Genomic DNA, 27,577 nt, shown 5'->3' with positions numbered 1-27,577 from the left:
ATCGTTAGCAGCAAGGACCACAAATGCCACACTGCTTTGGAAATAACGAGGTTGAAATCCAGGACAGGTCCAACGGTCTCTTGCTTGGAACAGGGTGACCTGACAGCTCAGACAATGTATTTTTACCGTGCACGAATAATTGTCTGGCAGCAACTGCCTTATTTGCTAGCCTGGCAAATGACAACTCATCCCGGAAAGGAGAGGAAGCAAACAGTTGGGATTTTACTGAGCACCGTTATTCCAATAATGAGCGTTCGCTCGTGGGATCTATAGATAAAATAAAGGCAGCCTAGTAACTAACATCTTCCATAGGAGCAGACCTAAAGAAACCTTAGCAGGAAAGGAAAAGTTTGGCATAACTTTTGACCGGTCTGACGGCGAGAAACGCTTCCTGATCGCCGCCCCGCAGCCGGCCACCTCGAGGCGCGCGTGTCCCCTTTAAGGCGGGCCCGGGCAAGCGCGCCGCCATCGCGGGATCTGGGGGAGGAGTTCTCGCGAGGGTCGAGTGTCGCGCCACGATTGGCCGACGGGGGTTGAATGTAAGATGGCGCCCAGGGAGGTCTAAGGAGAAAATCAGACAGCTGGGGAGGAGAGATCCCGACGCGAGGAGAAGCCGACGCGCGATCCCGGAGCCGAGGCCGCCAGCGGCGGGCTAAGGACGCCGCGCAGGAGCAGGGAAGGGAGCGGGAGCCCGGGCGTGCGCCGGAGCGCGGGCGGAGGTGAGTGAAACTCCAGCAGCCTGCGCTCGGGCGGGATTTCCGTGGTGGAAAGCAAGCGCAGCTCGAGGGAGGGCGGCGCGAGGGGATCGCGAGCAAGGCCTGGACCCTGGGCTCTCCTGCAGGGAGTTAATCGGCGGCTGCGAGGGGAGGGGGCGCGCCGCCGTCGTAGACGAGAGAGTCCCCCTGGGGGCTACGCGCGCGCGCACACACACATACGCACGCTCTCCTCTGTCTCCTCACGTGCACGCTCCCTGCAGGGGCGGTCTCGTGCGCGTTGTCTGCTTTCCCTGTTTGTTGTGCGGCGCGCGGGCAGGGGAAGGTGGGGCGCGCGAATCTGGGATGCGCCTCGACGGAGGGGCGGGGGGAGGAGGAGGAGAATCATAAAAATGAGGAGACCAAAGGTACGCGCGCACGCGCCCTCGGTGACAGGTCTCCGCCCGCGAGCCGACAACACTCTCCCCCCCCCTCCGCTCTTCAGCGAATAGCCTAGTTCAGATCTGGAAATGCTGCCGCCTGCGACGGTGCGGGCCGCCATTGTGTTCCCGGGACACGCGCGCGCGCTCTGACTGGCTCTCCGACGCCCCGGGGGGGGGGAGGAGGAGGGGGGGGGCGCGCGCCTGTCCACCCGGGGGCTCCTGGAAACCGAGCGGGGCGGAATTCTGAAGCGGTTTCGCGTCTCCTTCCTGGCCCCTCCGCGAAGCGCGAGCGGCTCGCCCGCTGCCCCGGCCTGGGAGGGGGCGGGGGAGCGCGGGGACCGGGGCCTAGGCCGCTTCTCTGCTCTTCTCCCCTCGTTTTGCACGGAAAGGGTAGAGGGGGGGCTCTTTTTTGCCGAAGGAACGGAAATTTCTTCCGGGGGAGGCCGGGTCACTAACAGGGCCTGGGGGGAGGTTCCAGGACTGCAGTGAATGAGTCAGGGGGATTCGCGAGGCAAAAATCCTCGTTAGCCATTGCAGCTGGCGAGCTCCTAGTTTGCAGAAGGTTGTGTGACCTTCCTAGGCCGATCTGCCCCATGAAAAGGGGGAACAAATTATTCACACTTTGAATTCTATTTTATTTGCAGAGAGGTGTAACAGTGCGATCATGTCCTGCGAGGGTCCACACTGGGCGTATTAGCAAAGGAGCTTCCTTGACTGTGGTACATACTCGTCTTGCAAGCTAAGAACTCAACTGTATTCCCCAAGCACTTTGGCACACCTTCATGGCATATAGTAAAAGTATCACGCATTATATTGCGAGACGCAGACCAGCGCGCTGAGTTCCTCACGCGTTTGTACCTTGGAATCCGAACGCCCCCCCGGGACTCGAACAACTTGGAATCGGAACGAAAAATTCAAGCAAATTTTGCCCCTCCGAACGCCCTGCGCGACGTTCGTGGGTGTTTGTGCCCCGCCATCCGAACGCTGCTTTGGAATCTGAACGCCCCTGCACGTTGTTCGTGTGCGTTTGTGCGTACGTTTCCCCCCCCCCCCCCCCAGCGCTCGGGCCACCCATACGCCGTCCGGTTCGTTGTTGGAAACTGTAGTGAAAGCATCCCGTGTGATTTTCGCCTTTAAGTAGTGAGCAAAATACTGTACTGCATTATTATTATTTGTTAATATTTTACCTTAAAATCCAGTGTGTTTACTGTTAAAATTTGAGTTTCTGGGACCTAGGAGCGGATTAATCCAGTTTCTATTATTCTAAATGGGAAAAATTGTCTTGGAACACGAATGGGGTTCTGGAACGGATTAAGTTTGGATTCCAAGGTATCACTGTACAGAGGTTTACACTAGAAACGGCATTACTGCTCATGAAGTTCGTTTTGGAATTGGGCAGATTTTATAACAACTCATAACCTTGTCATTGGAATCATAGCAAAATTAAGGATTTATTACAAAATAGAATCTTTTTACAGCTATGTAGGAAATAGAACACTATGCCTAGTATAACTTATACTGTGGATTGCTGTTCTGTTTTTTATGATTTAGATTTAATAAGCAAAGTGGTGTGCTTCTGATTCCATTTGCTTCTGGGAAATAGTAGCTCAGTTTACCATAGGGCCCATTTTACAAAAGTGCGGTAGTGATGCTGCCATGGTAAATCCACCGATACCTATTCGGTTCACATGGGCTTTGGTGCATTTATCACATAGAAATATAGAAAAATGATGGCAGAAAAGGGCCACGGCCCATCAAGTCTGCCCACTGTAATGACCCGCCCTCCTAACTTCACCCTACCAGAGAGCCCACATGCGTATCCCATTTCTTCTTAAAATCTAGCACGCTGCTGGCCTTAATCGTTACATTACATTACTGACTTCTATTCCGCCTGTACCTTGCAGTTCAAGGCGGATTACATCAAAAGATGACTGGACATTTCCAGGAAAAATTACAATTTAAAGAGCTGGTTACATAATAGAGTCGTGAGGAGGGATTAAAAGATAGGTAGAAGAATAAGGATTACGTTTCAGAGAAGTTACGAAGTGGATGCTGGAAGCTGTGATGAATTATAGGGGAATATTACGGGAAGAGAGGAGAGGTTGAGGGGAAGTTCATTCCAATGATCAACCACCCTTTCGGTGAAGAAATACTTCCTGGTGTCACCATGAAATTGCCCGCCCCTGATTTTTAGTGGATGCCCTCTTGTGGTCAAGGGTCCTTTAAGAAAGAAGATATCATCTTCCACCTCGATACGGCCTGTGATATATTTAAACGTCTCAATCATATCTCCCCTCTCTCTACGTTCCTCGAGTGAGTATAGTTGCAATTTATTCAGTCTTTCCTCATATGGGAGATTCTTGAGCCCTGAGACCATCCTGGTGGCCATTCGCTGAACCGACTCAAATTCTCAGCACATCTTTTTGATAATCACGGCAGCATCACTACCGCGGCTTTGTAAAAGGGGCCCTTAACTTAAGAAACACTTTTATAGCAAGCAGAGAAAATGTCTTAGGTCAATACTGATTATTGTGTAGGCATATATATTTTTGCTTCGGTTTACCTGCGTAACTTTCCATTGCCAGGAAAACTTTGCAACTACCATGGCACTAGGAAAGACGTGCATCAGTCATCGGATGCAACAACATGGCATTTGTTCATGCTGATTACTCGGTCACATAGTCTTGATATACTTGCATGACATGTTTCACAAACAGACCTGATTAAATCTGTCTCTTTCTCATAATCACTTCATCTTATGCAAAGAATCACTCCCTGGGTCTATCTGTTGGGATTGGAGAAGGGCAAGAGGGGTTGTTGCATAGGATGTTAAACTGCTGAAGGAGCACCACACTACTTTATTGTGAACACAGAAACCCAAAGGGAATAGGATACTGTTTTATCCAGCAATTGTTCTGCTACTTATGTTAATTGACCTCTCTTCCCATTTCACCATGCTGCAATACATATGTGTTAGTGTATGAGCAATCTCTTCTTGCTCATACACAAACACAACCTCCACATATCAAAGGCAAACCTGTTTTGGAAACTTGCACTCAGTATAAAGAATGCCTCGGAAAAATACAATCTTGTTGGAAATCTAATAATTTTAGAGTGAAATGAGTATTGAAGTAATAGCTATTAAAATGTTTTGAATTGATAGCTTTGCTTTGCTTTTTTTAATTTTATTTTAACATTTATACAAGTTTAAATATTTTGATAGGTTTGTCATAAGAGCAAAAGAATAGCCTTACTGGGTCAGACCAATGGTCCATCAAGCCCATTCTCATAATGGCCAATCCAGGTCCCTAGTACCTGGCCAAAACCCAAGGAGTAGCAACATTCCATGCTAACAATCCAGGGCAAGCAGTGGCTTCCCCCATGTCTTTCTCAATAATGGACTATGGACTTTTTCCTCCAGGAAATTGTCCAAACCTTTCTTAAAACCAGCTACACTTCCTCTGGCAACGCGTTCCAGAGCTTAACTATTCTCTGAATGAAAAAATATTTCCTCCTATTGGTTTTAAAAATATTTCCCTGTTACTCCATTGAGTGTCCCCTAGTCTTTGTAATTTTTGACATTGTGAAAAATTGATCCACTTGTACCCGTTCTACTCCACACAGGATTTTGTAGACTTTAATCATATCTCCCCTCAGTCGTCTCTTTTCCAAGCTGAAGAGCCCTAATCTTTTTACCCTTTCGTCATACGAGAGGTGTTCCATCCCCTTTATCATCTTGGTTGCTCTTCTTTGAACCTTTTCTAGTGTCGCTATATCTTTCTTGAGATAAGGAGACCAGAACTGAATACAATACTGATGAGGTTCTTAGTCTTGTTAACCATCCCTTTTTTAATAGTTCCTAGCATCCTGTTTGGCCGTCACTGCACATTGGGCGGAAGGTATCATCGTATTATCTACATTGACACCCAGATCCTTTTCTTGGGTGTTAACCCCCAAGGTGGACCCTAGCATCTGGTAACTGCGGTTTGGGTTATTCTTCCCAATGTGCATCACTTTGCATTTGGCCACATTAAATTTCATCTGCCACTTGGATGCCCGGTCACATTTTTTGGCTTGCTTTTTCTCCCTTTATCATCAGCCATATTTGATTCCTTTCTTAACATCCCAGGTGGCATGGCCATATGGTTTGGGGAGCTCTTGCCTGTTGAAGGTTGTGCCTCCTTTTTAAGGTGCATTCTCCATATATCTAGCAACCAACAGGCTATGAAGTATAAAAATTGTTGTATGGTAACTTTGTGTTTTGCAGGAAATCTTTGAGCCAGAATTACTGAGTGTGCTACTATGTTAGCACATTGTTAGTAAATAAGTCCAGTAATAGAAACAGAAAATTGAAGGCAGATAAAGACCATATAGCCTATCCAATCTACCCGTCCATGCCATCTACTCCTTTTCACTCAAAGATCTTAGTGCTTATCCCAAGCTTTCTTAAATTAGATAGTTTTAGCAATTTTAGTCCTTTATGTGTCATTGTAGAATCAAGGATCATCTTGGTCTTTTTGTTTTGGCTGAGGGGAACTGATAATTTCAATTTTACCTCAGAAATATGATGCATGTTATCTTACTAATTGAGGAGGAAATGTGTGGTACTGTATGTGTGTGTGTATATATTTATTTATTTGCATAGGATGCTTGCATCATGTTGGCACTAAGGGTAACTATGGTAGAGATGGTGGATTTTCCCTTGAGTGTACTTAAGGTCACCTGTGCATATCCCCAGCTGTCCGTTTCTTCCTCAGGGGGAGTGGAGGGAAGCAGCCTAAGCCTACTGTAGTGGATTTGTGATCACTTTTCAAGGTGATTTCCTCCAAATAGTATAGGCAAAGAGGGGTTGCCTGGTTTTATACATTTCAGACCTAGAGGCTCTGCCACTTCAACTAAAGCTGCAGATTAGCAAATAAACCAACCTTGTAAACTTCAGGGAGCATCTCTTATTTGTGTCTAGCAGTGAGTTGCCTTGATCCTGAATCAACTGCAATTCCCTTCCAGACTACTAGTTAATTTCCTGGACCCTGCAGGATGTTTGGGTTTTTCTAGCATCCTCTTATAATTTTTTTTTTTATTATTTTTGGAAAGACTAATTTCCAGCTTCAGTGGTAGAGAGATTGTTTTTCAGGCAGGCTGGTGATTTTCTTCCTGCTTCTTTGAATTTCCAGCTCAGTCAGAAGCAGGACTGGGATCTGCCCCCATGAGAATTCATTCACAGCTGCTTAGGGATTATTTCCATATTTTCTCAAACTCCTAATTTTTGTACCTAGGTTTCATCATTGTAGCAGGGGTAGCGGAACACATTTTTTTGTGGGTGGGTCCAAACAGGCCAATCCAGGTTCTCTTATTGCAGATGCTGCATTGGTTAAAATATTGGTAGGGCTGAGATACCAGTGGTCCATCTCATTTTACTGTCTGTGCGTTGTAATGTCAGGTTTCATTGGATGCCATGGACTAGGGTTCCCTGCAATTGTAGACTGAAAATCTTGCTCCTAAATGTTCTCATTGCACATTGAGCATAATAACTCCTGCCAGGGACTGAGTGCTGCTTCTTCTCTGCCATCTAAGGGAACAGAAGACCTGAATCAGGACTTTTAACCAGGCTTCTGTGGCACGGCCACTAAGACACCATGGCCGCCTTTTTGCTTTATTTTGTTTGTATTCAGGAGTTTCCTTGGTTTCTGGGTTATTTCCAATAAAAGTGTGTGCCCTCTTTGCCATTCTGTGCCAGAGCTATACCATTTGCCTATATTTATTTCTCCAGTCGTTTTGAGTTTATTTCTCTTGAGCTCTTGTCTTGCTCTTATTGGCGTGCCTCTCTTGCCAGTGAGCTTTTTGGTTTCTTATGGCTTGTTTTGAGTGTTTCCACTCCTTTTCTGTCTTGCTGATGGTGGCATTTGATGGTTATGCTTGGGCTTCCATCCTTTAGCAAGTGACTGTTCAGGATTTTATTGGGTTGCAAGATGGGGGCACTGTCACCTGCCGCCTAAGTCTCATTGCACCGCTGTGATGAGTGTTGTCACTTTTTCTACTAATGATTGCATGTTTTTCAAGGAATAAGAACGTAAGAATTGCCATTGCTGTGTCAGACCAGCGGTCCATCATGCCCAGAAGTCTGCTCACGTGGCGGCCCTTAGTTTAAAGACCAGTGCCCTATTTGAGTCTAATCTTACCTGGGTAAACATAACATAGAAACATAGAAGATGACAGCAGAAAAGGGCTACAGCCCATCAAGTCTGTCCACTCTGCTTACCCACCCCCTGTCTATGCCCTAATGACCCAATTTCCTTATCTTGACCCTCGTAGGGATCCCACATGGGTATCCCATTTATTCTTAAAGTCTGGCACGCTGTCTGCCTCGATCACCTGCACTGGAAGCTTGTTCCAATGATCAACCATTCTCTCTGTGAAGAAATACTTTCTGGTGTCGCCATGAAATTTTCCGCCCCTGAGTTTGAGCGGGTGCCCTCTTGTGGCCGAGGGTCCCCTGAGAAAGAAAATATCATCTTCCACTTCTACACGTCCCGTGAGGTACTTAAATGTTTCGATCATGTCTCCCCTCTGGTCCAGCAGGAACTTATCTCACCTTTTCTTGAATCTCTGAAGGGTGCTTTTACCTATAACAGCCTCTGGAAAGCGTTCCAGATTTCCACCACTCTGGGTGAAGAAGAACTTCCTTACATTTGTACGGAATTTATCCCCTTTTATCTTTAGCAAGTGTCCTCTCATTCTCTTCATCTTAGAGAGGGTGAACAATCTCTCTTTCTCTACTAAGTCAATTCCCTTCAATATCTTGAATGTTTCGATCATGTCCCCTCTCTCTCCTCTTTTCAAGGAAGAAGAGGCCCAGTTTCTCTAGCCTCTCATTGTACAGCAACTTCTCCAGTCCCTTAACCAGTATTGTCAGAGGAAGTGTTTCTGCTGATTGTTCTTTGTTGGGATCTCCAGGTGTCTTGACATGCTCATTCTTCCAGACATTTCTTGTCATAGGTAGAAGTGGCCCTCTTGCTGCTCATTTTTTCTACATATATATTTGTAAAATGGTTGCTCCTGCTGGGAGTGCCAACAAATACCACATGTGTTCCTGTGCATCTTTTTATGTGTTTTACAAAAGGTTCCATTTTCATTAGAGCTTTTTGTAAAATACCTCTAAAACTGAACATGTTCTGACCTGAGCATCTCACACTTGAATTTTGTTTCCCCACCAGTTAGAGGATGTACATTTAAAAGACATCATCAGCATCTTTTCTCACATCAGGCAGCATTAGGGGGTAAAGATCTGGAACAATTCCTTATGTCTACTACTTATGAGGAATTTAGGAAACACCTAAAAACATATCATTTCCTGAAGTATTTAGGCAACTGACCTGCACAATCTTATTCTACAATAATTGATCTCTAGAGCTGTTAATCACTAGCTTTTAACTTTCATAATTCTACTCAATTTGTAGCATCTTTTGTTCATTGTAAACCGCATAGAGCTTCACAGTCCTGCAGTATAGAAACTTTTGTTGTTCTTATTACACATTCTATGTAACATGAACGTTTTAGTCTGGCTACTGAAATACAGGGGATAGATAGACTGAAGGCGCTGATTGGAAAATGGAAGATTTCATAGGAGAAGACAAAGAATTAATGTACTTTATATACAGCCTAGGGGAGGGATACATTTTTGGAGTTGGGGGTTTTAAAAACAGATTAGGCAAATTTTTTCAGAGGTGGAGATTCTATGTGGAGATAGCTAGATGGGCTGTATAGACTGGTGGTCTTTCTGTGCCTAAGATTCTATAGCATGTGAAACCCACTCCTCCCATTGGACATTTTTATTTTGGTGTTTAAAATATTATAAACCAGGGTGTTTTACAAAAAAAAAAAAAAATTATGTATTTGTGTAATGAATTCTTTCCTCCAGAGAACTTCCAGTTTAGATGGGTTCTGAAGTAACAGGAGGCAGTGATTTGTCAGTAGCGGAAACAGATATGATCCTTAATATCTTGACTCCCGTTTCATATTCTAACCGCTGTTACCCATACTCTTGTTGCCCAGAAAGCAAGAAATTAATTGTAACTCATTTTGTTTTTCAGGATTCTTAACGGTTTGAAGCTATGAATAATTCCTTGGAGAACACCATTTCATTTGAAGAGTATGTCCGCATGAAAGCGCGGACTATCCCACAACACAGGATGAAAGAATTCCTAGACTCGCTCTCTTCCAAGGGACCCGAAGCCCTTCAGGAGTTCCAGCAGCCTGTCACGACCACAATGGTGTACCAGCAAGGGGGCAACTGCATTTACACAGACAGCACGGAAGTCGCAGGATCCTTGCTTGAACTCGCGTGTCCAGTCACGACCAGTGTCCAGCAGCAGAGCCAGCAGGAGCAGCAGATCCAAGTTCAGCAGCAACCACAGCAGGTCCAGGTAAAGAGAAACAGGACACAGAAGGCAACTTTAAAGTCTAATTCCATATACGAAGATGTATTTCTTACACGGAAAAAATATGATTATTCATTTAATTGTGCTTTATAGTTATCCTTCATACCCCCATGCACAAAAATAGACTATTTAGAAAATATGAACTTGCTAAAAAAAAATTCATTTTCATATTCTCATTTCATTTTGATAGTTAAAAATTGCCTTAAGTGGATTTAAAAATATTGGTCTGACTTTGTATATGGGGAATTTTTTTTAATGTTTTGTACTATTTTCTTTATGTGCACAGACTGAATATGCCACCAATAAGGCACATCTAGTTGATTTACAATCTAAAAATACAAAAGAATTTCCTTGGTATCAATACCAGACCGGTCCAGAACCAGTGGTTGATGGACATAATCATAGAATAAAATTTGTCGGTCCTTTTCTTGCTGAGACCCCATAATAGCCAAATAATGTACCTGGGGCAATGAGGGGATTAAGTGACTTGCCCAGGGTCACAAGGAGCAGCGTGGGTTTGAACCCACAAGCTCAGGGTGCTGAGGCTGTAGCTTTAACCACTGTGCCACACTCTCCCTTACATTTGCAAGAAGTCATTACACAGAGCTCGCACAGGAACCTGCTCTGGCTCATTTACAACAAATGTGAGGGCACTGCACCATGCATGCAGTTGCTGGATCTCAAAAACAATATAGCAGAATTAGACAAGGACTATTCAACACTGTCATTAAAAAAAAAATAGACTTAAACTGAGTTTTGGCACAGGAATAAGCTACAGTAAATTAGACTTGCCTTGATGAATAACTTTAAATCACATAACTCAAAATTGACATAAACAAATAAGACTGAGTTTTGGAAAAATGCTCTTTGATATTATAATACAACAGTCCGAAATCCATTCTTTTTATGTGAAAAATTTACAGAAGTTCAAATATGAGCCATTTTCAGACTGTTTATGGACCCATGTCACTTGTAAACACTGCTGTGTTAAGTATAAAATTTGTCTTTGCAATCGAATTGATGTTGTGGGAGATCGGGACTTGTCCAGTGGCAAAAAAGAACAAGAAAATATAAGACAAGGCAAAACAAAAAAACCCCTTCCTTTTCAGGCAATTGTGAATGAAAGCTTCTGGTGTTCTTGCCTAATAGAAGCTGCTTCAGGTAGAACTGGAAACTGCTGGACAAAGAATACAAGAGTAAATTAGTCTACAGTACTTATTATGCAATATTGTAGTAAAATGAACTTTGCGTTTGTTTAATTTGATAGTATATTTATCAATATCTGTTCTTGTTTATAATGAGAGCATTCTATCATTTATTCCTTAATGGTGGATCAATATTTTCTTGTTCCACTTGCTGTTCTCATTTAAATATTTTATACTTAATCAGCATGCTTCTAATGTCCCTCAGACTCATAATATTCATTGTCTTAGGCTTTATATGCTGTTTCCTCTCCATATGTGTTTTATAGTATAAATAAATAGTTCAATTTAGGGTTATCTTAAAGGGGCTAGTGACTTATCTTTTATGTGGTCATCATTTCAGGGATAGCGTAGCAGACATGTTTCACCAAACAGTTTTCTCAAGGCTGTACCTCCCTTTACCAAGCTCCACGCTACTCTTTTCGACCACGGATTAGTTTCCCAAGTTCATTAAAAATTTGATATACCACCTTAAAATTGTCAAAGCCATGCACATTGCATTAAAAATACAATATAAAACTATTAACGTACCATAGCGTTAATTACGTGACAAATCAAGACACGAGGGAAAAAAGGTAGAACTACAATCATTTATAGAAAAGGGGAAGCTGTGGTCTTCATAGTTATCTTTGAGTTGAGGGAAGTCACTGAGTTGATCGTACGTCCTTAAATATGAAGGTTCCCTCTAGCAGCAGATACTTTCTTAGTGGTTGCATTTCTTGAGCTATGATTATGTAGAATTGGGTGCACAGCCTCCCACTCCTATTTTTACTGCTATTAATCTCCTTGCACGATTTAGTACTCCTGGGGGAATTCTGCACAAAACTAAACTTAAATTTTTGTTCACATTGAGGGGAGGGTTGTTTGTTTTTTTAATTCTGCATAGTTTTTATTTGTAATTTTTCTTTTTTTTGTGCAGAATATCCCTATCATCAGGCCTGACATCTCCCTCCACCCAGCTTTTTCCCTTCTTGGGTTTGACTGTCCCCAGCAATACCATTCTCCAGCTGTGAGTTCACCTTACTGTAGCTTTTAAACAGCAACGTTTCCTTAGAGACTTGTATTTTAGCATTCAGGTAAAACTTAGGTCAAGCTATGGGTATATTTTGGCTCTGTTTGTTCTGTTTATATATATATATATATATATTAAAAAAAATATATATATAAAACTGTTTCCCAACCGTCTCCCAAAGGTATTCAGAATAGATACAATGAATATGCACAAGAAATATGAATACATTGGGTTGCCAATGTATGCATTAGGGGGTACTTGAAGAACCAGACCATTTCGATATGCCTTTAAACATTGCTGCAAGACATAGTCTAAATCACATTTATATAATAATGTTTTATGTCTTTCATTGTGCTTAGATTTTTGTTTTCTTCTTGCAGATACAGGTCCAGCCGTCGCCCCAGCAGGTCACAGCACAGCAGCTATCCCCACAACTTGCTGTCCATCAGCCCTCTGAACAGCCAATCCAGGTGCAAGTACAGATCCAAGGCCAAGCCCAGCAGCAGCCGCCACCGCCACAACAGGCACCTCAAACAATACAGACTCAGGTACTGCAGAGCCCCAGCCCTTCTCAACAGCTGTCCAACCCACAGCTCCAGGCAGCTCAGATCCAGGTCCAGCATGTGCAAGCTGCAGAGATTCAGGAAGAGCATATACAGCACCAGCAGATCCAGGCCCAGCTGGTAGGGCAGGCAATTGCTGGTGGCCAGCAGATACATATCCAAGCGGTTGGGGCTCTTTCTCCGCCGCCTTCTCAGCAAGGCTCACCACGAGAGGGGGAAAGGCGAATCAGCACTGCAAGTGTTCTTCAGCCAGTGAAAAAGCGTAAGGTGGACATGCCCATTACTGTGTCGTATGCTATTTCAGGGCAGCCTGTTGCCACTGTGTTGACCATTCCACAAGGGCAACAACAGAGTTATGTGTCTTTAAGGCCCGATTTACTGACAGTGGACAGTGCCCATCTTTACAGTGCTACTGGGACCATTACCAGCCCAACAGGAGAAACCTGGACCATCCCCGTTTACTCGGCACAGCCACGTGGTGACCTTCAGCAGCAAAACATAACTCATATCGCCATCCCCCAAGAGGCCTACAATGCCGTCCATGTGAGCAGTTCCCCCACAACAGCGACGGCTGTAAAACTGGAGGACGATAAGGATAAGATGGTGGCTGCCACATCTGTTGTGAAAAACTCGCACGAGGAAGTGGTGCAGACTCTTGCAAACTCTCTCTTTCCAGCACAGTTCATGAACGGGAATATTCACATTCCAGTAGCGGTACAAGCTGTAGCGGGGGCGTACCAGAATGCTGCCCAAACGGTGCACATATGGGACCCTCAGCAGCAGACCACATTGCAGGAGCAGGTCCAGCAGCAACAGCAGGAGCAGCTGCAGGTGGCTTGTTCAGTAAGTGAAATGCACTGGCAACAGGAAGTGTTGTTCAGAATTAGGTAACGATTGTCTTCTTGCATAGAAGGGATCACCTGTATCTCTCTCAATACTGAGGGTCCAAATCCTCAGCATTTTGAGATCACATTTTCTGTAGCCAGATTTCTTTGCATGTCTAGGTTGTGTATCATAGGAGAAAGTTACTTCTGGCAGGTTTAAATTCTGTCTCAAATGTGATCTGTAGGAAGTGAGAAAGTTGGTTCTCCTTGAAAGCAAATTGGTTGCTGTCATGACCAGGGCTGTGGAGTCAGTAGATAAATCCTTCGACTCCGTCTCCTCAGTTTCTGGTACCCATGACTCCGACGCCAGTACTGGGCAGACTTACACGGGTCTATGTCTATATATGGCCGTTTGGGTGGAGGATGGGCTGGGGGAGGGCTTCAATGGCTGGGAGGGTGTGGATGGGCTGGAGTGAGCTTTGACGGAGACTTCAGTAGTTGGAACCTAAGAACAGGACCGGGCAGAGCTTTGGATTCTTGCCCAGAAATAGCTAAGAAGAAGAAAAAAATTAAAACCCAACAAATTTTTAGATTGAATCAGGTTGGGCAGAAATGAATGAACCATTTGGGTCTTTATCTGCCATCATCTACTATGTTACCCAAAATTGTCTCCGACTCCACAGCCCTGGTCATGACAAACACAGTACAACACGGGTGATAAAGAACAAGCTTACTGTTGATGTTTTCTTTCTTTTCATTAGGAGCCTCATTTAATGTTCTCTGGGACAGAAGCGGGCAGGAAAACAGTATCTTTTCCTTAGAAGGCAGAAAGATGACAGATTGTTTAAAACCAAAAGAGTTTTAGCTTCATTTTCTTCTCCATTTCAAAGTCTTATTAAGCATTTTTCATCATTTCTATGGGGGTAATTTGCTTTTTCAGTTTAAAAACGGGTTTGTAGCCATTGCTTTGATACATTTTGACTGTTGCTATAAAAACAATACGTCGGCCTGATTGAAGTAAAAAAAAAAAAAGATAAGTCTGGAGGTAGATGGAAGGTGTATGCAAGTCTTTGATATGTGAACATGGGACAAAGAAAGGATACATGTTAGAAATCAGCTGATAAATCTTTTTTTTTTTTTTTTTTCCAAATCTTTATTCATTTTAGCAACAGAATATAGATATTTGTTTTTTACAGGAGACACATTTGTCTGGGTCAGAATCCATGAAGCTGTCAGATAATTGGATAAAACAATGTCTATATGCGCCAGCGATAAAAAAAAAAAAAAAAAGGCAGGAGTAGCAATCTTGGTTAACAAAATTGTTCGGCAACATTTAATATGGTTAAGGCAGATCCTCTAGGAAGGTGGGTACTTGTTGACATGAGCATGGGTAATACTACAATGGCATTATTAAATATATATGCCCCTAATTCGAATCAAAGTGAATTCTTTAAATCTCTACAGCTGCTAAATCTTAACGGAGAGAAGACATAATGCATAGCGGTTTAAGGCCTCTGACAAGGCTTTCCACTGCATCATATGCTGCCCTCCCAGAATAAGTAAGAAGCTGCAACTGGGAGAACAAGAAGCGTGCAGGTGGAAGAAAGGGAACAAGACTGGGAGGGGGGGGGAATGAGGAAGAGTAGTAGGTTGCTGGACAGAAGGAAAAGGAGCAAATTAAATAAGAAATACACTTCTCCCTCCGTATTCACGGTTTCCCTATCTGCGGATTCGCTTATTTGCGATTTTTCGGATGCTGACTCCACCCCCCCAAATTACACGATCACTAAAGTTCTTTTTCCTTTTACTGTACCGATAAAAAAAAGTTTATCGCTTACCATTCACTCTGAAAATCGCTGCTTCCTTGCTTTTTCCCACAAATTCGCTGCTTCCAAGCATCCATAGAGAGAAAGGCTTCTTCCCAGCATGCTTGCCTAATCCAAGCCCAGAAATTGCTGCTTGCCTAATCAAAGCCTAGAAAAGTTATTTGCGGTTTAGATAATAAAAACGAAGGAGCAGGAAGAAATTAAGAGATGGGGGGTAACGCACTGCGGGAGGAGGACACAGGACAGAAAGTGCACTGGATGGAGAGTGATGCTGGTGGGAAGGAAGACACACAAGTAGCTCTATTCAGGAAAGAGGAGGGCAAGTAGACTCCAGAGAGCGGATGATAGACTCAAGGGGCAGAAACGCCTCATCGGCATAAAATACTTCCAATATTCTGCCCCTTGAGTCTATCACCCGCTCTCTGTAGGGGGGAGGCGGAGCTCTGAGGCTTTTTCTTCCATAGTTTATCTTACACTTGTGGATTTTAGACCATTATCCTGTAAAGCATTTAGTTGGTCATAGAATGGCTGTTTTTCTCTGTCTGATGTCTTGTTAATGCCTTCTTTCTCTTTTTACACACTAGTAGACGTGTGTGTTGCTTTCTTTTTGGCTTACCCCTGTAAATACAATACAGTATAATCTCGTTATAACGGACTTCAAGGGACCTGGAAAAACGGTCCGTTATATCCAGAGTTGCATTTTTACAAAACTTTATTTAGGGCATCTTGAAACAACGTTCAATCAATGAACAACAGTCACTGCACAAGCGTATCAGCAACATCAAGAACAAAACTCATTGGTATGGCACGAAACGATTGCAAAACCAGAACACTAAAAGATGTCGTACTGTACTGGAAAGAAAAATAATCTGTCATTTTCTTCTGGGCTACATTTCGATACTATATCACCGGCATGCCACACGCCTTGTAGGCGGAGCTTGCATGTCCGTTATAGCCGAAGAAAACTACAGCTAAAAGCGGCTCTGGGGACCAGATTGGTTGTCCGTTATAGCCGAAAGTCCGTTATATGCGAAGATTTTCTGCATGTTTCTAAAGGCGCTCGGCCGGGACCAGTGGACCTCGTTCGAGATTATACTGTATCCCCAAGATTAATGTCTTGTGGATTAAAACATTTTTTCCTTTCTTGAGTAACTTTAGTAACATCAGGAAAAATCCAAATCATCTGACCTCCTAAAGGGATCCGACCGTGCTTAACCTTAATACCATGTTTAAGTCCTGTTCAAATACAAAAGAAACTAATAATGTGGCCTGTTCTGTTTCCATTATTGATTGTTCCAATACGGCAGATACATTTTCAGTATCGATCTGATCTGTTCCCCAACTTCCTGAGGAATGCCAGGCCCGTCCCCAGAATGTCCCCAAAAGTCGGTGTCAGCTAAGGGTGCTAACCAGGCATTTTCAGTGGCTCTGTCCAGTTAAGTACCACTGCAAATGCCCAGATAGCCCCGTACAGATGATTTTAAATGGCCAGGAACCTCTGCAAAGCAAAATTTGAATTTCAGTCATGAAATTAATGGCACAGGTTGTTTATTGCTATTAATTTCACTATCAAGATGGGCATAATGAAATGGATGAGTTTGCATAGATGGGAGAAATGAATATAGTGACTTCTCCGTTGTCTGTATCTTGGTGAAAATTTGAACCTAACTAAATGGCTGTTTGTTACAGGCTCAGACAGTTCAGGTCACTGAGATAGAGCCGCCGCCTCAGCCTTCTCCAGAACTCATGCTTCCAAATTCTTTGAAGCCAGAAGAAGGTCTTGAAGTGTGGAAAAATTGGGCTCAGATCAAGAATGCAGAACTGGAAAAAGAGGCCCAAAATAGATTGGCACCTATTGGCAGTAAGTTCTTTAGTTCTAAATTTTGGTGAGCTTTTTTGGGAGGGGGAAAAGGGAAGCTGTTTGGTGGTGTGGAAGGGAAGGTATTCTTTATTGCATTTTAAATAGTTTTCACAAGAATAATCTTACTCAGGCAATACATAAAGAAGTTTCATTAAGGAAAAGAAAATTAAATTCTCAACATATCTTCATTAGACCACCATAGAGAGGGGGGAAGGCCATGATAAGAATGAATAAGAATTGGCATAACAGCTTGAGTCTCACTTTTCCTAATAGCCATTCTATATTAATTAAACAGTTCCAGAAACCAATTTCTTCAAAACCAGAAAAGCTCATAGCTAGCTGTTCAGGTGAAAAGAATATATATTTCACTCCCAGATATTTAATCATACACTTACATGGATAAGCCAACAAAAAGGAGGCACCAAGAGTCACCATTTCAGATCTCATGGCCAAAAATTGTTTTCTTCTTTCCTGTGTTTGTCTTGTCACATCTGGAAACATCCAAACCTTTCCCCCATAGAATAATGCTTGGGAATTACAAAAATACAATCTGACAAATAGGAAGGTATTCTTAATATACTACTTCAAGCCCTGTACTGCAACCCATTTAGATATATAGTATATTGCTGTTTCAATTTCTGTGTTATAGCATGCAGTGTGTGGCTTCTTGGAGTTTCTTTAATTTTTGCCTACATTCTGTTCTTGGTTTATGGTAATTCATTCTGTACTTGGTGAGGCTCTGTCTATGTTCAGCATGTGCGACCGAGGGCAGGTATTCTGTCAGGGTGGTATTATAGGGCTCTGTAGTAAACTGATTTGTTCAGTTTTTCCTGGTAGGTGTATTAATGTTCTAGAGCCCACTGCACTATTTACAGTTTTCTGCCTTTTTCTGAGTGGTTTGTTTTTTTCTGCAACTCTGAAAAAAGTTCATAGACTCCAAATTAATCCCTTTTGTAGGTTTTTGTATTATCGTTTATTAAACTTAATATACCTCTATTGTTGCAACATAAATCAAGGCAGTTCACAGTATTTAAAACAAGTTAAAATAGAAATAGAACCCCATTAAAAATAGGACACACTCGTACAAGAGACATAAACATTCACATCATGGTGCTACAGGGTCTTTTCTGTTTTTTTTACCAGCTCTATGGGATCACCTTGCATTGGAGGATTGTTTTATACATTGGACACGGTCAATAAAATTTCTTATCTATCCAGATGCAGTTTTTTGTTTCCTACCGAGTTGCGAGTTCTATAGGGAAGCATCCGACTTCTACTCTGCACCCATCGTTGGGTAAGGGGGACTTAAGTTGATGCAGAATACATGTTTGTAATTGAATCCATAACAGTTCAGGGTCAGTTGTTTGTTGTTGTTTTTTTTTGTACTAGAGTTTTAGGCTACATAATTGAAGTTACAATCATCAGAAATTGTAAAAATTTCATTTCCTTTCTATATAGCCTGGGAATATAAGTTGTACTTCATTTATTTTTTTCTTTCCTTGAGGTAATTATATAGCCAGTGTTCTAAGTGGGATTCCTCCTCCTCCTTCCCCCCCTCTAACTCTCCAACCAAAGCTATGAGAGGGCATAGAAGTGAAGAACAAAACCATTCTTTCATCCTTTCCCTCTCAATAGACTTCCTTGAGCCACTGGGATGCATGGGGGAAGGAAGACTGCATCAGATACCCTTGAGCTGGTCCTGAAAAGATCTCTGTACACGTAAAAACACCTGTTTCACCACAGTTTCACTGCTTTTCTGACATGTTAATATTACAGCAGAAATTTGACTTGCATATTATCCAAGCAGTTACTGTTGCATGCAACTTCTGATGCAAAATATGATTCGACTATAAACAAGATATAAACATTTTGACAATGGTAGTGGTTTGTTCTGGAGCGAGAGACAAGACTAGATTAGAAGATACTTCTTAAAATTGGGATAGGGTTTTTTTTAAGGGAATCTTCCCCCTGTATGTCTTATTTCCCTTTTGTATTTTCCCTTGATGTCTCTTCTTTTCTTTACGAATTGTATTTCATCCCTCCTTACCTATTGTTTAGTAATGTTAATTTTTATCATAATAATTTTATTTATTAAATGTATGGACTGTTTTGTTCCCTAACATATGTAAATTTTAAGTGTACACCGCTTAGAAATTTGGATTAAGCGGTTAATCAAGTCATCCAATAAACTTGAAACTTAAACTTGTGTGCACCATGGAAAGTTATAGGAAAGTGAGTCTACTGTAGCAGTATTTAATGTACTGTATTTGAAAAATGTAATGACTGATGCAGTGTATGCTGTTTTATTAATTATAACTTGCATCGAGATAATCGGTAAAGCTAGAAATCAAATTCCGTAAAAGTTCTGCCCAGTGCAGAGCCACTATCTTTTAGTTATTTTGGGAGCTATAAAATTGAATTGGTCGCCATGGAAATTGGGTTTGAGTCCCAGGCCAAGTCGCTTAACCCTCCATTGTCCCGGGTACAAAATAAGTACCTAGACATAATATGCAAGCTAGTTTGATTGCAACTACAGAAAGACTACAACGGGAACTCACGGCAGCCATTTTGATGACGGCTCTGCACGGGGCAGGAGCATAGGAAGATTGCTCCTGCCCTGCGTCACCGCTAGACCACCAGATAAGGTCTGAGGGATGTCCTGGGCAGAGTTTCTCCATTAAAAAACAAGGAGCAAAAAAAATTGCGAATAACCGAATTCGCGAGTGGGAAAACTGCAAATCGGGAAGGGGAGCTGTACTATAGTTGCATTTTCATACCTCTTTGTAATAATGCTATTTGTTAATGTTTAATAAAGGTAATCTTACAGCAAGTTTTATATTTCTCTATCACCTTGTGTGCCTTAGTCAATTACCATGTCATGATGATACATTTTACAAAGCAATCCTGTAACTTTATTTCCCACAGGATTGATGTAGTAGGCATTAACAGTTCTACTTTGTGGCTCACCACAAGCATCAGCCTCTGTCTGGTTTCCTTGAGTTTGTTGATCCCAGTGATCTTGGTAGAAACTTGGGAAAACCAATCTAAATGCATTGACTTGCCAAAGATCAGTGTAGGACCTGTAAGTTTCTCTCTAGTACAGGACTAGGAACTTGACATTTCACTTTGTATTATAGGACGTCAGCTTTTGCGGTTCCAAGAAAACCTGATTTCCTCGGCAGTTGCAGAACTGAATTATGGGCTGTGCTTAATGACGAGAGAATCTCGGAATGCAGAGGGAGAGTCTTATGATGCCGATGCTCTTTACTATATTTTCCTCTGTATTCAGAAGGTAAGAGAGAATATGATCCCAGGGTTTCTAAAACAGCTGTTTACTTGGATTCCAATTACAAGCTTAAGTACTGTAATTTTTGTGAAACTAGGGCTGCATTTCGATTAAAATATTCAGGGAATAGCCAGGAGTCAATGGGGGCTCACTTTAGGTATCATACCTTTGTTGGTGGGGATGTTGAAGCCCCCCAACAGTTGAAACAAAATCTACTGCCAAAGCCACCTCTTGGTGCTACCTCAAGAGCGAGGAAGTTAGCAGGATGTCTCCAGCCACCAGTGCCGTAATTCCCCAAGAATGCTCAGGTCATGTATGAAATGAGCATGCTTAGAGATTGTAAGCATCTGGCTCAAGGCATTTTGCTGACTTTCTCACTCCTGAGGCAGGAGAAGGAAAGGAGCAACTCGGGCAGCAGATTTCTTTGGTTAATGGGCTTCATCTGACCCCCCTCGCCGGGTTGCAATGCAAGTGCTCACCTCTCCCTTTCCTCACATGATCCAATGCTGCTTGGCCTACCTTTTTAAATGCAGTCTTCAGCCCTGCAAGCCAGAAGCGGCCCTATAGAGGGACAACCAGCACCAGGCCTTTCCCTCTGACTCTGAGCCCTTTCTGACATAACTTCCTGCTGCTGGCCTGCAGGACTGAAGACCGGTAGACTGAGCAGTGTTGGGTCTGGGGAAGGAAACGAGGGATCCTTGGGGGAGGGAGGAGAGATGACTGGGTGGATGAAAGTCAGCTGCACACATTAACAGCGACTAACATGCAGCCTTATGTGAAACCAATTGGTTCAACTTGAAAGTCTGTTACTTATATTAGATCATTTCAAACATATACGCAACTCCCTTTTTATTAAGTCTTGTTCTCTTGTGATTGGTGGTACATTTTTTAAAGTCCCAAAATTTGGCGGGGCTCTTTGCAGTGCAAAATCTCTTCTTCAAACTGAATTGTGTGCTTCCTTTTGAGACCTGTTGTGGGTCGTCTGAGAGTATAGCACTCTGAACAAGTCCATAATTACAGAAAGGTTCCAGGGCAAATGACACAATTTTACAGTAGAGAATTTCAACATAACTGCTTTCAGCTTTGGTGGTGATTAGTTGCAGCTGTATAGTGCTTGTGTGTATTGTTCAGAAAGCTGTAAGCTCAGTGCAACAATTAATATCATCTGTGATATGACTGTAAAAGTCAAATTACTTTTGCATTTAAATCACACCAAATCCCAGCAGTTCTGTAGGACAATGTATGATGACCAAGTCAGATTTGGAGATTTCTGAGGAGGTAGCTGCCTGAAATGTTGTACTACCAAATTATAAACTGAACGATTTTTATCTATTTCCTTTCCAGTACCTCTTTGAAAATGGAAGAGTAGATGACATATTCTCTGATGTTTACTACACTAAGTTCACAGAATGGCTGCATGAAGTTCTGAAGGACTTTCATCCACGCCTTACACCTCTTGGTAACTAACCTTAGTGCTTCCTGTTTTTGAAAGAGATCTGTTGATGCAGAAGCATATCAGAAGGACACGAGGGTAGGAGTTCAAGTCAACCAAGTAATTATTGATTTCTGTAATTCTGAAAAACGTCATAAATTACTGAATTAGTCCATAATTACTTTTCCTGATGGTTAATCAAAGTTTGCAAGAGGGGGTGGTTCCTAGTGAGTTGAAGAATGTCTTAGGTACGACCAGTCTGGAAGAGAGTCTTGTTGGACTCTTTGCAACCAGCCCACTATAGACAGATATCAAATTTGTTTTGTTGCTAAGGCTGTGGAGAAAGTAGTTCTTCAACAACTGGCAGAATTTGCGGAGACTGAGATAGCACTTGTTGAATTTCTCAAAATGGTCTGAAGAATCCTGATTGATTGGAGATGTTATATTGATGGTGTCATTAGACCTGTCATCTGCCTTTGACCTGGTAGACCATCAGGTTGTTACTGCTTCATTTGCAGTAGAGAATAGCACGGGGGACAAATTTGTTCCCATCCCCGCAGGAACTCAATTTCCCCATCCCGTCCCCTTGAGTTTTGTCCTTGCCCCATTCCTGTAAACTCTGCCTTAACTGCACAAGCCTCAAACACTTGTGATTTTAAAGTGTTTGAGGCTTGGGCAGATGAGGATGGAGCTTGCAGGACTGGGGCAGGGACAGGAAAAGAGCTCGCAGAGACAGGAAAAATTTGTCCCCATGTCAAATTTGCAGTCTCTGGGGGATTGAGGGTATTGTGTTCACTTGGTTTGTTTCCTTCTTAACAAGCAGTTTTTTTGGTAGCTGTTGAAGAAACATGTTCTTAAAAAATTGCTGGATTGTGGTTCTGCCTTTTCTCCTTTCGACATTTTATTAGCATCCCTTAATTACATTTAATTCAAGGTTTTTGGTCAGTTAAATGGTGATGTGGATGACCTGCTATTGGTGGCACATCTTTCTCGGTCTCAATTGTGTATTGATCCCCCGAGATCCTGCCTGTTGGCAGACTGTCAGTGGCTCGCTGACCATTGGTTGGTCTTGAATATGTCTAAAGCCACTTCGTGTTGGTTGAACTTAAACTTGATGGGTGGTATAGACTGTCCTTAATTGCATTTGGATTTTCTGGGGTAAAACTTTAAATATTTTGATGGTTGTTTTGACTCCAGGCTTATTCTTATGGAACAGGTGTCTTCTCTAGTTTCGAAAGAGTTTCTGGTTTTGCGTAATTTGCTTACTGTTCATGGCCTTATTGATGAGCCTACATGTTATACATTTAACACATGACTGCTTGTGTCATTGATTGACTATGGAAATGTTGCGCTTGACCAGATTGCTAGATGTAAGTTTGAAAAAGTTGCAGATCCTGCAGAGCACCGCTGTTTGTCTACTGGGAAGTTTCCAGATTTGAAGCCTCCCTAAATGTGTGTGTTTTGTTTTATGTGCATTATCACTGACTTTTGCTATGTTTTAGGCATAAATACAAGTTACTACTTTTAACTCATAGGGCTTTCACTAAAATAGTATAAACTATTACAAAATTAAAAAAGGATCATCCCTGGTTTGCAAAAGAATTAACAAAGTTCAAAATTTACTGCTATTCCAGTGACATTCCGAGTAGTGCAAAATAATTTCTGACCATCACAGGCACAATGCCAAATATGTCTTTTACCTTTAGTTTTCTTTTTCTAATGTTTTACACTGAATCTGGCCTTTAAAAATCCTGATATATACACAGTATATGTAATTTAAAACATTTATACACTTGGTATAAAAAATCCCACTAAAGGTGGTTTACAGTACATCAACAAAACATAATTACAGCAACATAAAAGCCTGAAAAACATACATTATAGTCTTTAAGTCCTGCATTTAGATAATAGCATAAAATCACACAAGATTTGACCAATGCCTAGATCCTCCTCATCCTGCTAGATTTATGATCTGTTACCCCTCAATCCAGTGGGAAAAGTGGCTTTCAGTTTCTTCTTGAACTGTTAACAAATCAAGTTCAGGACATGTTTTCTCTTTTTAGTAGCAGATATGACTTTTTGTTTTCACTGTTAGGTGAACACTGATTTTAATTTTATACATTGACTTTTGGGGGGTTTGGGGTGTCTTTCTGACGTTTACAGGTTACGTTATCCCCAGTCATGTAACGGAAGAGATGCTGTGGGAGTGCAAGCAACTGGGAGCTCATTCTCCTGCCACGCTTCTCACTACACTGATGTTCTTTAACACAAAGTAAGTACTTTTAGAAAGGAACGGAAAGGTTCTTTTTCCATGGCATCCAGCAGAAGCAGAATTCAGAACGATACTTTAACAAATGAGGGTGCAAAAGGGAATATTGGATAAGTGTCATTTAAAAAAAAAACATTGTAGAAGTATACAGGCAGTCTCCGGTTTACGAATGCTCGACTTACGTCGAACTCGTACTTAATGAACCGGGATACTACCTCTCTTCCTGTCCCAACGCGACTCACCTCCTCCCTTCCGTGTTCCATGCCTGCTCGTGAGCATGCTGCAGATGTCGATTGCCCCTACACGTCCCAAATTCGTGCCTCCCGCGTTTACCTTCTTGCCAGCTTCCTCCTCCCAGCCGCGCTTCTGTTGTCAAAGCTGCAAGCAGCGGCTCCAGCAGGTGGAACTTAGTCTTGCAAAGCTACGCTTGGTGGCTTGTGCATGCACTGTTTCCAAGTTTATTTGTTCTTTGATATACCATTTATCAAAAACATACCTAAATGGTTTACAATTATCAGAGTATTGTTAAAATTAAATTAAAAATTTTTAAATTAAAATAGGGGGAAAAAAGAGAAAAGTGGGAGGGGGATGACAAGACATATAGACATACTGGAATAAAAAGGGAAAAGTGGAAGATGAGAAGAGCTTAAATACAATGGCAAAAATAAAGTGCAAAAAAGGGAGGAAAGAAACAGGAAGGCATTAATACATTAGGTTAGGGGTCGCTTCAGAAGAAGCATTTTTAATATTTATTTTTGATTCGGTACTGCCGAATACAAGGAAGCTGTTTGGGCTCGTGGAGAAGAGTCAAATTGAGGAATGTTTTTAAATTACATTTGAATTTTTCAAGGGATGTTTCTTGTCTGAGATCTAATGGAAGGTTGTTCCATAGCATAGGAGCAGTGACCGAAAAAATGATTTTACGGGTAGAATCAAGAAATAGTTTGCGAATTTAATAAAGTCTCTTCCTCTCCATTATGATTTTTTTTTTTTCTTTTTTGCTGCTCAGATATTTCCTGTTGAAAACAGTTGACCAGCATATGAAATTGGCATTCTCCAAGGTTCTTCGGCAGACAAAGAAGAATCCTTCCAACCCAAAGGATAAGAGCACAAGTATACGATACCTGAAGGCACTGGGCCTCCACCAGACGGGGCAAAAAGGTAAAAATCTGCCTTCAAATGTTTGTAGATATCTGACAAGCAGTGATGTGAGAAATGGTGATGAGTTTCCTAATGGTTTAACTGTTGGTTTATCTGCTTCCAAGGGTTGAGGGCTTAATTCTTGGGTTGTCAGAACAAGTGTTGGTGAACAGGTCTTGTTCTGTACTGGCAATTAATATGGATTTAACTCGCACCCAGCTCAGAAGTGCAAGGCAGTTATATTCAGGTACAGTGGAAGGCTTACAATCTTAGTTTGTATTTGAGAAGCAACAGTGGGATTTGAACCTTGATTTTTTTTTTTTTTTTCTGGTTTGAGCCTCCAGATTTTATTATCCTATAGAAATGACGACAAAATCTTAAATTAATAAATGTGGCTAGAATTGCAACTTAGACTAAATCTGTGTTGCAGTTTTGTCCGAGTGCACTAAATCCTCCCAGAATACCAGTTGTCCGACTGTCAGCCAAGTGTGCATACCTGCTACAGCAGACATCACCACAAAGAGACAAGTCATCTTGCGCTCTCGGACAGATTTTCAGATTGGCTTTTTTCCTCTTATAAATGAGTGAAATTTTATCCATTGCAACTGTGTGCTGTTTTTTTGTTTTGTTTGGGGTTTTTTTTTTTTTTTTTGCATTTGCAAGTACTTTATGCTGGTAATTCTTAATGTTCTGTTTTTAGTTACAGATGACATGTATGCAGAGCAGACAGAGAACCCTGAGAATCCACTGAGGTGTCCTATAAAACTTTACGATTTCTACCTCTTCAAATGGTGAGAGGAGGGTTTTTTTTAAAAATTTTGTTTACAGGGAGGAATTTTTTTTTTTTTTTTTAAACTCTTCCTGCTAGATCAGTCTGGATAAGTGGGCTATGATCCCCAACCAACAGATGGAGGCAGAGAAACACTTAAGCTTACAGTGACATCAGTATAAGAAGTGATACAGCACTGAAACTTGCCAGTATTTTCTCTGCCTTCAGCAGATAGGGCAGCTGGTCTGCTGCAATGTGATTTCTTCACTGTCGAGCAGTTCTCCTGGGACAAAGGCTATAGCCTGCATCCCACAGACAAGTAGGCTCTCAGGAGTTAGTGTATGGACCATCACCCTGATGGAATGCAGAGACTTCTCTTCCAAAGTCCAAGCTTTGTCCCACTGACCATGGCTTGATGAGGCATAGTTTGGCTCCTGGATCCCATTGAACTATGCCTAGTAGAATCTTAAGGGGTCAAAACAACAGCCTCTGGGCTATCCTCTTGTGTGGTCCTGGCAGGTATTGGGCCCACAGCCAGCAATTGTAAGTATTAGGGGTTGTCAGCCCAACCCTACCTCACCTCCTGCCTGGTGAGAGAGGTGTTTTGTTTGTGTGTTTATAGAAAAAAAAACACAATAGCTATAGGTTAAGAGACTGTCATAAATTTCCATCAGTCCTGTGATAGTTCTTGAATTCCCTGTTCAAGCAAGGTTAAAAATAGATTTTGCTTACTTACATTGTAAGGATGGGCTGCGATTTTGAATGAGTTATTAAATGTCTTTCCTGAAGCATCAAAGCAATGCTGGTAGCTGAGTTCTCAGTTCTCGAGTGCTAATGTGTCTCAATTTTTGCAGCCCACAAAGTGTGAAAGGACGGAACGACACATTTTACCTGACCCCAGAGCCTGTGGTGGCTCCCAACAGCCCTATCTGGTATTCCACCCTGCCAATCAGCAGAGAGCAAATGGAGCACATGCTGACCCGGATCCTGGTGATACGAGAGATTCGGGATGTCATCGCTCTTGCCAACGCCAACAGCATGCACTAGGATGATATTTCCAGCTACAGAGAAGGAAAATTGTATAGACCTTTACACTAAAAGAAGATGCCTAACTTTTCTGTTCTTTCTTTTTTTATTGGTGTAGTTATGAAGCCCTTTTAGGCTTCTTCCGTTTAAAATAAAATATGAAAGAGAAAAGTACCAATGTGCACCATAACAAAACTAGTATAAACAAGGCTTGTTGAAACTGAGTTCCACATTTCAAAAAAGGCTGGATGCAATGTAAAGCTGCTGGCTATTTTGTTTATTTTTTTTTTTTTTTAAAGAAAAATAAAATGGGATGAACAGTACCAGAAAAGGTCCTTCCACCTTCACAGTCCCCTTGGCAGAGTACAGCTTAAGAACAGATAAAATGTGCAAGTGGTGGATAATCTTTGCTTATTGGAGTTGCACGTTTCCATTTTTCTGCAGCAAGGAAAATAAATTGGCTATCTTTGTGAAAATAATATAAAAAAGGAGGGGACAAAGAGCAGAGTGAACTTCAATTATGGTTTATATTACTAAAAAAAAAAAAAAAAAAGAAGGAAAAATTTCTATTCAAATCTTTAAAAAGCGTGACATTTTTAGATGTTAAAGTGAAAAACTTTATCACACTTTTCGTTTTGGCCGAAATGATGAGGTCTGAAACTTGAGGCTGTTAATGCCTAATGAAATTCTTGTAACATACACTTGTGTATTCTATAAAGATATCACCCTGTTTCTCTTATGTATTCTTATTCTAGCTGTTTATTAAGAATGACAAGCACGTCTTTTCAACATGC

General features: G+C 41.9%; 1 protein-coding gene across 7 annotated transcripts; it reads left to right on the top strand.

Moving 5' to 3' along the window:
• Window positions 1-487: 487 nt before the first annotated feature.
• QRICH1 (glutamine rich 1) lies at window positions 488-27,577 on the top strand. Of its 7 annotated transcripts, none has more exons than XM_033926187.1 (11): window positions 488-719; window positions 9,226-9,558; window positions 11,695-11,784; window positions 12,168-13,193; window positions 16,690-16,861; window positions 19,999-20,153; window positions 21,492-21,606; window positions 23,743-23,851; window positions 24,858-25,009; window positions 25,695-25,779; window positions 26,612-27,577. In XM_033926187.1, the coding sequence occupies exons 2-11, from the start codon at window positions 9,247-9,249 to the stop codon at window positions 26,802-26,804; spliced, it is 2,409 nt and encodes an 802-aa protein (XP_033782078.1). In that variant the 5' UTR covers window positions 488-719; window positions 9,226-9,246; the 3' UTR covers window positions 26,805-27,577. The 7 variants fall into 7 exon arrangements, with proteins under 7 accessions (XP_033782078.1, XP_033782072.1, XP_033782079.1 ...); XM_033926181.1 differs by having other exon boundaries at window positions 491-719; window positions 25,689-25,779; XM_033926186.1 differs by lacking the exon at window positions 488-719 and adding an exon at window positions 1,026-1,120 and having other exon boundaries at window positions 25,689-25,779.

This window comes from Geotrypetes seraphini, chromosome 17 (genome assembly GCF_902459505.1).
Source record: "Geotrypetes seraphini chromosome 17, aGeoSer1.1, whole genome shotgun sequence".
NCBI lineage: Eukaryota > Metazoa > Chordata > Amphibia > Gymnophiona > Dermophiidae > Geotrypetes > Geotrypetes seraphini.
Note: the sequence above shows the minus strand (reverse complement) of the source record. Positions and strands in the feature narration are given on the sequence as shown.

Excerpts from the sequence above, each read along its gene's own strand:
- QRICH1 (XM_033926181.1), top strand. The coding sequence starts at position 9,247 with ATGAATAATTCCTTGGAGAACACCATTTCATTTGAAGAGTATGTCCGC. Across the intron at positions 16,862-19,998 it reads TAGATTGGCACCTATTGGCA|GACGTCAGCTTTTGCGGTTC; the intron begins GTAAGTTCTTTA and ends TTTGTATTATAG. Across the intron at positions 23,852-24,857 it reads CTGATGTTCTTTAACACAAA|ATATTTCCTGTTGAAAACAG; the intron begins GTAAGTACTTTT and ends TTTGCTGCTCAG.